The sequence below is a fragment of the Calidris pugnax genome, unplaced genomic scaffold (assembly GCF_001431845.1).
Source record: "Calidris pugnax isolate Ruff unplaced genomic scaffold, ASM143184v1 scaffold89, whole genome shotgun sequence".
NCBI classification, from domain to species: Eukaryota; Metazoa; Chordata; class Aves; order Charadriiformes; family Scolopacidae; genus Calidris; species Calidris pugnax.
Window position 1 is genome coordinate 141,391 of NW_015090865.1, and position 11,836 is coordinate 153,226.

The 11,836-nt window shown below is 43.9% G+C and overlaps 1 protein-coding gene across 1 annotated transcript in view; it reads right to left on the minus strand.

Annotated features, from left to right (window-relative positions):
- The window catches only part of HSPA12A (heat shock protein family A (Hsp70) member 12A), a 71,248-nt gene extending 59,418 nt beyond the window's left edge, over positions 1-11,830 (minus strand). The window contains exon 1 of the mRNA XM_014945310.1: positions 11,605-11,830. Coding sequence (XP_014800796.1) covers positions 11,605-11,632 — 28 coding nt within the window. The 5' untranslated portion in view covers positions 11,633-11,830. The remainder of the gene's footprint in view (positions 1-11,604) is intronic.
- Between the last annotated feature and the right edge of the window lie 6 nt (positions 11,831-11,836).

The following is an 11,836-nucleotide window of genomic DNA, read 5'->3' on the forward strand; positions in this document are numbered from 1 at the left end:
AATATCCACAGCATTTACAAAAACTGAGCTGATACAGTGTGAACTGAACACTGATCGCATGCTCGGCTGAATCTGATTTTCTAATAGATCTAGAGAGCACGACCAAGCTCATTATTTAATTAGAAAAATCAGTTAATGGAAGCTGATCTCCTCTGGAAGACTGTCAGCCGGTTCTGAATATCTGGGAGCCCCTGCCACACATTCTTATTCAGGTCTGGATAACTAGGTTTTAGTGAACCACTGAAATTATCAGACATGGGCCACTACCGTCCCAGATAACCACTTTTAAGAATACAGGTTTAAAGGTGCTTTCAGAAAGATGACAACTAAACCTCACAGTCACAAGTCTCTAAGGTGTTACTAAAAGAAAAAAATTGTTCAGCAGCTACACAGAATCTCCTCTTTTCTATTAAATTCAGCTTTTATTAAACACTTAACTTTATATAAGTCAGCTACACCAGGCATCAGTAAAATTTTCTGCTTCACGTACCAGGGAAATTGTTCATTCCAACAGGGAAAGAGCCACAGCAGTGGATTCCCTGCTAACAGAAGGTTCCCCGTGACCCACGTAACATAGACAACAGACAAGCTCAAGTTTCTCCAGGAGTGCATTGTCTCTAAGTAAGAATTTGACATGACAAATTAAAAGCAGGAATTGAGGAAGCAGGATATGCTGCTCAACAGCATAAAGCACAGCAATGCAGACAGATCAGGGAAGGGGGGGAATTTCTAAATATGTCTCCTGTCACCAGTTTAGCAAATGGAAAAGGAACAAGAAGAAGAAGAAGAAATAAGGTATCAAGCCCCAGGTCTGCCATCAGAAACTCCAATGTGGACCTTTCTGGGCACATTCTGCAGGACTGTAGAGTTCATGCCTACAGAACAGAAGGCTTGGCCACAAGTAAAGAGCACTTCCCAAACCTTCCCAGACCTCGCTTCTAAGTGACGGTGAAAGGGTCTCACTGTGGTCTGGATCTCCTACAGCTCTTTTGTGAACCAGAAAATGGGCATCATCATCATCATCTCTGCAGGAACAGGCCTGAACACTAGTGTGCATGTTATGTCCCAATCAACGTACCCTAAATTCATTTCTGTTTCTACCCTGCCGGAGCGGCCACAAACCCAACACTTGCTAATTAAACTCTTCTCATGATTTTCTGAATCAACAACAGGATCGATACTATTCCCTATTTCAGATCACACCTTTAGCATTTTAAATAGTGCTTTCACAATAATTAGTTATATTTTTTTCAATCCGTAATATACAATGCAATGAACTCCAGGCAGATCTGAGCCTCAGGCTGAGCTTGAGGACCCACTGGAAAGCCCTGGATACCGCACCCTTGTCCGGGCTCCCCTGAACTCCCAAGGGAGTGTTCCTGCAATACAACCCCCTGCTCAAAAGGAAAAAAAATAACTTTTTTTCATGTGTATCATGCATATCCTCTGTCCCACATGCCGAACCCGTTCAGCCTCTCAGTTATTTGTAGGCCGATGAACCAGATGCACAGCGTAAGTCAAGATGCATTAGACCTACTAAAAATGCCACTATTGCAGTCGGTTTTTATGGGTCCAATAAATCCAAGCTAACTGAATTTACCATGCGCATACTAATCATTTTCACAGATGAAATACTTGCACATATCTGATGGTCATTTGTTCTGGAATTCTCAGCCATCCAGCAGCTGGTGAGAGCGATTGCTGTATGTAGCAATGATCTCAGTCAGGTTGCTGGCCATACCAAAATCTTGGCCAAATTCTCCATTTTCCATACAGGCAATATCTCTGGATTTTAAAAAATAAATAAACAATTAAAATGATGTATTGAGAGTGAAATATGGGTATAGGGTAGCCATCAGGCAATAAAAGAATGGAATTAAAACATCCTTTTTCATTCAAAGCACTGTATATAATTTTGAGCATCAATAATAATTTTGCTGCAAGCAAAGCTTGCTAATGATGTTTGCACAACAGGAAAGGAAGGGTTTACCATATTGCTATTAGCTGACAACTGCTGCATTGATGAAGAAAACCTTATTCAGCTTTTCCTATTGCTGAGATTTTGCTTTGCATTAAGGACAAAATGTCATGGCTTCCAAATGTAACGTGACAACCAAGAGCATTTCATTGCAAATACAAAGATGGTCTTTGAAAACAATTATAGAACAAAAAAAAAAAAAAAGTATTGCAAATACAAAGATGGTCTTTGAAAATAATTATAGAACAAAAAAAAAGAGAGACAGAGAGAAGCAAATACAAAAAAAAAATCACTTAAAATATTCTTATGCTTAATAAAAAGATCTTGCATTTCATAAAATACAAAAAATCACTTAAAATATGCTTAATAAAAAGATCTTGCATTTCATATCAGAAGTAAGAACCTTCTGTTTCTACTGAAACCAATGAATCCACTGCTATTACCATCCACGGAATTAGAGTTCTTTGTTTTAAAATGCCAGTAGGCATCCAGCTGGTTCGCGGAAGACAGCAATATACTTCCTTTCTATGAATACAGCCATAGCCAATCTCTGATACAAATCCAAGTTTCCTTATACCCTTTCACAAGAACTGGTCACCCAAAGAGCTGGTATTCATCCCATTGATACCAATTAGAGCACAGTGATTTCCTGAGTAAAAAAATCTCCTAGTTCTTTGGATAAAAATCTAAAAAGAAGACACGTTCCTCATTACAACTTCAACCTTTTTCATTTATGCTTTTGCATTGCCTCCCATCATGATTACAGTTTGACTGGAGGAATTACTTTTCCACTATGCTAGCAAGCTTTCTAAGATAATTTAAGTTTTTAATTCTATTGTTACGAGTATAAAAAACAACCCCAGGTTCTTCCCATAACTCACTTTGTGGATAATATTCATTTTCCTGCATCTCACCAGCAATGGGAAACCAAAAGACACCACGTATTTTCTGTGAACTTGATTTAAGATGAAAGAAACACACAAGAACTTGCAATAGCCTTCTGAAAATGCCACATGGGTTACGTTCACATCTCCTCTTTTTTTCCCTAGATTTGATCTGAGCTCACTAATGCTTGGTACGCTGGACTAAAACAGAACTGTCACACTTCCATCCATACTTCACAACTGGGTTTGCAAAGCCCCAGCCAGGTCCTTCAACAAGCAGAGTTCTCCTCCTTCAACAAGGTCTTCTATGAACTTGCTTCCTTCAGGATTCCTTGCACTTTTTGCCTCTGTGGAAGCACTGTTTTCCTGTATCTCTCATCTCCTCCCTCCTCACTTCCAAACAGAAAGATGTAAGGAACAGACCAAAACCAGAGATGTACAGAATCTAGGTTCTGTGGAAAGATACCTTCCTAGAAAAGGCTTCCTGCTGCTGCTTCTTCAACATCGTGTCTGTCATCATCTACCTCATCTACTTGGTTCACTGCAAGGTTGTCAGGAATGGCACTAATAAGATTATGCTCTACTTCCTGGGACCACACTCATAAAACAGAACATTTGCGATGCTAATCACTCTCTTTGGGAAAAACACCATTTATCAGATGAGGGTGGGCTGGTTGGTTGGGTTTTTTTGTTTTAAAAAGCAAGATCAAAACATTACAGAGTTATAAAAATCCCTGTTTTACTGCAGGTTCCTATTTAAGAAGCATCTCAGGACACAACTACATCCTGAAAACATGGCAATCCTAGATCCACCTTTCCAGACCAAGATATTCAAAGGAATATTCTTCAAAGACTGAAAAAGAATTACTGTTCAGCTTTTCCAGACCATGCATCCAGCACACAGGAACAAGAACACTTTTGGAGATACTCATTTACTTAAAAAGCAAAAAGGTTATTTAGTTATCAAGCATCCCTACGTTCATGAAGCATCTCGCAATGCATCAAGCTGGATGAATGCAGTGACTCCTTTTTCTCAAGACATAAATTGGGAAAGATACTTGAAAATGTTTTTCTTCATCATCTTCATTCATCTTCAGGAATGCCAAACAGGGCACACATTTGTAAAATCTAGACAAGCAAAAACAAACCTCTCTCCTCCTTGCCCCCAAAAAACCCAAAGAAAGAGGGAAACAGGGTAAAAACACTAGCCAAACTGGAATAACTATTACTTTTCATAGTGGACAGCATGAGTGATGCTATATATAAATTCCTTGATATCCTTCAAGGCTATTAAACTTAATTTTGTTCAAAGATGGGAATATAAGAGAACATTAGTTGTTGCAAAACTGCAAAAATTGGTATCACATTTGACAATTTAGTAGCAAAGCCAGCTGTGAATCCATAGCATATGGCTATTGATTTAGCTTCTGAGTGACACTTGATCGCTAAATCAAAAGTACATTTTTTATTTCTTTATTGTTTTTATTTCACAGTCTTGAAATCAGATCAGCTATCAGGCTTAAAGGAAAATACCTTATGAGGAGAAAAGCCATGGACAGAAGAAAGTAGATGTTTAGTATTTGTAAAACAGATCACAAAATCATGCAGTCATCAATCAAAATCCATTTCCAGAGGATTTTATACTAGCACCCCTTGGGCTTACGTTCAGATGCTGTGACTTTGCATACACATCACATGGAGACCAACGCTGACCAGCCAGAGAACCAGCTGGGAAGTTACATGGTCACAGTGAGCAGCAGATGGTACGGCCTGCAAAGGAGTTCCTACGGCTAAAATCATGACAGGAGCAGGGCTGAGGAAGCAAGAGAGCTACTACAATAGGTTGATTTTTGAATGCAGCAGTTCCATAATGACAATACTGAAAGCTTTTGTAAATGGCATGCCCTGCCGTTCTGATTACAGCATGTGCTCTACTAAGGTATCCATGGAAACTTGAGAAAGAGATGTTAAATTTGCTGGATCTGTTTGGCACCAGGGAATGGGGCTAGTTTCCAGTCAGCCTAGTAGAACCACAGGTATTTTGATCTTTAAGCATGGAGACAGCAAATCCACAAGACCAAATTGTCACAGGAATCCATTTCTCAAGCAATGACTAGGCAGTGGCAAAGATGTACTAAAGAAACTGTGATTTTAATGTTATTATGCCTTAATACAGAAAAATTGCCTAATCACTGTAATGAGGAGACTTACACCCAAATAGCCCTCTTCAGATCTCACAAGGAACAGGGGAAAAAAAAGTAAAGTAAGAATGCAAACACATTGAGCCTCGTGAGGAAAGGCTGTGTGGGACGGGTGGGCATGGAGCGCTTGGGACTGTAAAAGCCTTTGAGAGACACTGCTTCAATCCTAGACAGTGGTCCTGAAAAGCCTTAAGAATATAAGATGTATCCAGAAATGGACAAATTGAAGCAGTGGTCCCAGATTATCTCCTATGGGAGAAGGAAATAACGTAAGGAGAGCAATTTTCCCCTGCATCCTTCTCCAAGGAAACCAATGCAGGTTGGGTAGGCTCCTGCAATGGAGTTTTGCTTCAGAGAGCGTAAATGAATACACTCCTTTAGATGACATAAAATAACTACTATGAAACCCCATTCACATGCACACTTCTTTCTGGACTTCAACTGATACAAATTACTGGAAATACCTTCCAGTATTCCTCGGAAATTGCATCTGCAGAGAACAGTCTGAGTGTGGACTCAGGCACTGAGGAATTACTGACGGAAGAAACTACAGATGTAAGAAAAACCCTCTCCAGGTCTCCAGTTTAATTTGTAAATGAAGATGCCTTTAGAGCTGATCTGGGTGCCCAGAGCCCCGCAAATCAATCACAGCAGAGCTATCGGTTTGGGCCAGTGAGCACCAAATGGCTAGCAGAGGAGCAGAGAGAGCAGCGTGCCGATGGCAGGGCACATCAGTGCAGCTCATAAAGCCGCTCTCTGATGTCCTTGACACACCCTGATGCAGTCCTGAGTAAGGACATTCAGTCAAGTCCTGAGTAAAGAACAAAGGCTTTCTAGCCTGAATTCTGAGTATTTCAGTTTATTTATTTGCTTACTTTATTAGAACTGACTGCATTCTCCTTTTCATTTACATGAAAACCTTTCCCAAATCCCTCCGAGACAGACTTTGAAGGAATTTCCTGTTTTAATACCCATTACTTATACAGTTGACTACTGCTATCTTGATTTTAAAACGCTGTGAAGTCCCTGCTTTAGTAGTAGTTATGGCAAAATTTAAAACTTGTATTTGTTTATTTTAAATGCATATCACCATCCTTCTTAACAGCACATGGGCCAGAGCTGACGTATTTTGAGTAATGAGACTTATGGAATGTTCTTTTTAAGACCAAAAATGTGCCTGGCCACTGAGAGGAGGCAGTTTCAATTTAACGACCCGGGAGCCAGAACATTTGTCACAGTGAGGAAGATGAGGTCTGCAGGTGTATCACAGGCATTTCAGATCTTGGCAGTGGCAATTCCCCTCAGCACAACACCAACATCTGTGACCTTACATCACCAAACAGCTGCACACTCTTCAGTAAAACATCTGTAAAGCCAACGTACCATTTACAGTCACGACCGAAGGACTTCAGAGCTCATTCCTGAAGCAGATTCCAAGTCATCCTGGTCTCTCTCTCTCTTTGACCCTTGGGGAAATAGAGCCAAAGTGGCCTGTGCCATAGTGATGCAACCTGGAGTTTCACCCCTTTCTGTTTTTAACTAGCGAGGCTGTTTAATAGAAAACTGGCAAGTGCCGAACAGAAGCTGAATAAGTAAGCAACTGAAGTCATTTATGGAGAGACAAAACACACTAAAGATTTCTAAAGCTGCATATGGAAAATGTCAACATCTACGCTACTTAAACAAAATAATAAAAGGAATATATACCAACTACCCAAAAAGGACGTGTTGTTTCATACCTAATTAAGGTCATGACTGTTCTTGTTCTCCTACTTGGAAGTAGCATCATTTGAGTGCATGGGTTTTTATTCCTTTCACGTTTTCGTTATTGTTTACTGAGAGCCAGTAGAGCTTTTTTAAATACCCAAAAAAGCCAAGTTGCTCCTTAACAATACCTACAGACTAAAAGAGCCACAGAGATATGTCTCTAAACCCATAAATGGTGCGCTCTTTGGAGCCAAACACTTGTGAAATCCCATCTGACACGCAGTCAAAAGGCAGAACCAATTCAGGTACAGAAAGTGGAAGTGATAGGAATCTTTGGATGTTATTGTTTTCAAACAAAAAGTATATTTTTAAGTGTTTTTTTTAAAGAAAGAGATGGTTGGTGCAATTCCAGAAAGAATAAGTGAAAGCATAGTAGAGGACAGCAAAAAGGGAACTAATGACCCAGAACAGCTTAAAAGAATAAGGAACTAGAAAATTTAAAGTGTTTCACCAAAACAGCAGCTTTAAAAGAAAAAAAAAAAAGAAAATCCAGACCTAATTGTAACGGCAGAAATATTGTATAGAAGGGGACTCCAGAATTTCAACAGCATTCCCAGGAAAGTGGGAGAAGTTGGCCATGGCAGGTCACAGCACCTCAAAAAAAAAAAAAAAAAAAAAAAAAAAAGCATTTGGCAGAAAAGAGCACAAGATGAGACACCAGTCAACTCACATATAACCCCAACCACCAGAGCCATGGTCAGAAAGCGAAACAGATCCTCAATCTTGACATTTACACGCAGGGATCAGGTCTTCTGCAGCTGAGGCAGCATTCTGGTCTTCCTGCTCCCAAAGGATGTTCTAACTTGAGCCAACATCCGAGGCTGCAGCAGCCTGTCCCGGCTCCTGGTGACAGTTGTGTTTGAGAGACAGCCCGGTTACACCCTCCAGACCAGGCTAAAATCCTTTTATACTGTACCTGCATCAGCTACAGCAGCCTCTGGTGAGAACAGACCTCCCGGGGACTCACTACAGCTGGCTGCAGCTTTAGGGAAACTCTGCAGGTAAGAGAGCAGGGCAGCTCTGTCAAACACCAACTGCTGTCCCAGGGGGAACGAACTAAATATTCAGGCTGAAAGCTCATAGGGTGACAGTACCACAGGGGAAAACCACTTGCTGGCTGGATCCGAGTCAGTCAATTGTGAGCCAATGCCTTTAAAAATGCCAAAAGTCAGTATAATTGGAAGCTTTACATGCAACAGCTCCTGGGTATGAACATTTTCATCCAGGCTCATACTAACCAAGCTGCAGATACCGCAATGCTGTGCTAACTGAAGCTATAAAAATGATTGGCAGGTACTGCATACAACACTTGGCTATTTTACTTAGAGACATTTCTTTTACGCATTGTACTATGCTGCAATAAGTGACTGCAGCTTCAATTCTGTCAATACAACAACACTCACTAAATCACATTTTATCCCCAAAGCCCTTTTTTATTTCTCTGACAGCTTCAGCATTCCAGTGCATGGAAAGAACATAAAGATTTCTGGCATAACAAATCATTGCTTTACTACGTGGTCTTATGTCTTCTAACAAAATCCCTCCTGCATAGATTCTCCCTATATCACAAGATACTTAATTTTGGTGTTACAGTACACTAACCTTGCAACTTTGCAGAAAATAAAACACATGAGACCCTGTCATGTAAAAGACAAACGAATCTACCAGTCTTCTTCCCTTTGTCAGCTGCATGCTAGAAAATTGTTACAGGTTACTTCAAACCAAACAGACATTAGAGACTTTATTTAGGAAGCACTGAGAGAACATGTAGATGGGGGGGGCAGACAGGGAGGGAATCCTGTAGAGCAGGTGATCTTGAAGATTCAACTAGTTTCTAAGTACTGTTTTGTGGAGGTTTGTGGGGTGTTTTTTGTTTGGTTTTGTGGTTTGTTTGTTTTTTTTAATGGATACTTTATGATTCTTTTATTCCACTTGCACCGCAATTAAGCTATATTATTAAAAATATTCCCCAAATCCCATTATGATCTGTTCAAACTCAACCTTTTAAGTTTCCCCTTATATTACCACCAGCACCTTAGGCTCAACATTACAATTTCCTCAAATCTTGGCAGCATACAGTGAAGAAGAAGGGATGGAGATATCAAATGAAATCAGGCTGAGTCTGCACTTCCCTTAGGGTTATTCACCCATATCATCTGTATCCTAGGAACCCTCTTCCCTCCCCCAGCTCCCACACAAGGAGAGACCACCCCTGTCCTGCAAAGGCTGTTATTTTTATCAGGCGCAGTGTAATCGCAAACGGACCAAAACCACAGAATCCTTGTTTCAAGCAAAACCAAATTTCAGATACCCTCGGCTCCTATGTCAAATTCGCAAAGTCAAGAGACCCGCGGACCCGTTAATGTGGTAAAACGGGTTTTATCCCATCCCTGCACCCCGCTGGGAGCTCTCTGGTGCCCGAGGCTGTGCCAGGATGCTGAGGCTGGCCTCTCACCCCAGACAGCGCTGTCTCTCCCACCCAGCTGCCAGGTCTTTCTTTTTCAGCTCATCAGGCTACTCGAGAAAAAGGGTGTCTTCCTTTATTCCACCATCAGCCCCCGATTTCCAGCCCATGCTTTCCCCCCTTCTCTCCTGGGCCCTTGCTGGGGAGACCCCGACTCCCGGGGAGGACGGAGCCACGAATCCCCCCGGTCCCCGGTCGGGAGGGTGAAAGCTCATAGGGTGACAGTACCACAGGGGAAAACCACTTGCTGGCTGGATCCGAGTCAGTCAATTGTGAGCCAATGCCTTTAAAAATGCCAAAAGTCAGTATAATTGGAAGCTTTACATGCAACAGCTCCTGGGTATGAACATTTTCATCCAGGCTCATACTAACCGAGCTGCAGATACCGCAATGCTGTGCTAACTGAAGCTATAAAAATGATTGGCAGGTACTGCATACAACACTTGGCTATTTTACTTAGAGACATTTCTTTTACGCATTGTACTATGCTGCAATAAGTGACTGCAGCTTCAATTCTGTCAATACAACAACACTCACTAAATCACATTTTATCCCCAAAGCCCTTTTTTATTTCTCTGACAGCTTCAGCATTCCAGTGCATGGAAAGAACATAAAGATTTCTGGCATAACAAATCATTGCTTTACTACGTGGTCTTATGTCTTCTAACAAAATCCCTCCTGCATAGATTCTCCCTATATCACAAGATACTTAATTTTGGTGTTACAGTACACTAACCTTGCAACTTTGCAGAAAATAAAACACATGAGACCCTGTCATGTAAAAGACAAACGAATCTACCAGTCTTCTTCCCTTTGTCAGCTGCATGCTAGAAAATTGTTACAGGTTACTTCAAACCAAACAGACATTAGAGACTTTATTTAGGAAGCACTGAGAGAACATGTAGATGGGGGGGGCAGACAGGGAGGGAATCCTGTAGAGCAGGTGATCTTGAAGATTCAACTAGTTTCTAAGTACTGTTTTGTGGAGGTTTGTGGGGTGTTTTTTGTTTGGTTTTGTGGTTTGTTTGGTTTTTTTAATGGATACTTTATGATTCTTTTATTCCACTTGCACCGCAATTAAGCTATATTATTAAAAATATTCCCCAAATCCCATTATGATCTGTTCAAACTCAACCTTTTAAGTTTCCCCTTATATTACCACCAGCACCTTAGGCTCAACATTACAATTTCCTCAAATCTTGGCAGCATACAGTGAAGAAGAAGGGATGGAGATATCAAATGAAATCAGGCTGAGTCTGCACTTCCCTTAGGGTTATTCACCCATATCATCTGTATCCTAGGAACCCTCTTCCCTCCCCCAGCTCCCACACAAGGAGAGACCACCCCTGTCCTGCAAAGGCTGTTATTTTTATCAGGCGCAGTGTAATCGCAAACGGACCAAAACCACAGAATCCTTGTTTCAAGCAAAACCAAATTTCAGATACCCTCGGCTCCTATGTCAAATTCGCAAAGTCAAGAGACCCGCGGACCCGTTAATGTGGTAAAACGGGTTTTATCCCATCCCTGCACCCCGCTGGGAGCTCTCTGGTGCCCGAGGCTGTGCCAGGATGCTGAGGCTGGCCTCTCACCCCAGACAGCGCTGTCTCTCCCACCCAGCTGCCAGGTCTTTCTTTTTCAGCTCATCAGGCTACTCGAGAAAAAGGGTGTCTTCCTTTATTCCACCATCAGCCCCCGATTTCCAGCCCATGCTTTCCCCCCTTCTCTCCTGGGCCCTTGCTGGGGAGACCCCGACTCCCGGGGAGGACGGAGCCACGAATCCCCCCGGTCCCCGGTCGGGAGGGAGGATGCTGCACCCGCCGCATCGCACCAGCAGCCGGGCAGGCCGCCCGCCCCCGCCCCGGTCCGGCCCCGCCGCCGCATTGTTTTTTCACCTGGATCCCCTCCCGCTCTGCTGCAGCGGCTCCCCCCGGGGACACAGCGGGATGAGCCGCGGCCGCTCCGCAGCGGGCGGGGGTTCCGCGGGGCCGAGCTCCGCAGCGAGCACCCTCCCCTCCTCCCCTCCCCGGCTGCCGCAGCCCGTCTGCGGGGACACTCCGCACCCCGCCGGGGAAGCCAGAGGGATGGCCCTCCCTGCCTGCGCCGGCACAGCCGGGGCGACGGAGCCGGTAGAGCCGCCGGGACATTGTCTGCCGCCTCCCCGCCTCCCCCTCCCTCCGGACGGGGCTCCGGCTCCAGATCGTTTCCCCCGATAAACCGGGGCCGCGCCCGACCGCCGGCAGCGCATTGCGGCGGGGGCCCGGCGGGAGTAGGGCAGCGCTCGGCGGAGGAGCCCCACCGCTCCCCCCTTACCTGCAGCACCGCTCTCCGGTTCCGACATGGCCCGGCCGCCCGCCGCCGCTCCGCGGCTCCTCTGCTCACCGCGCCCGCCGAGGCATGGGCCGGCTGCCCACCGCGGGGGGAGGCTCCGCTCCTTCCTCCCCTCCCTACGCCCTTCCTGCGGAGGGTGCGGAGAAGCCGAGGGGAAGGCTCCGCGCTCGCCCCGGCGCTGACAAACCTCCCTCCCCGCGCAGGCTGCGGGGCT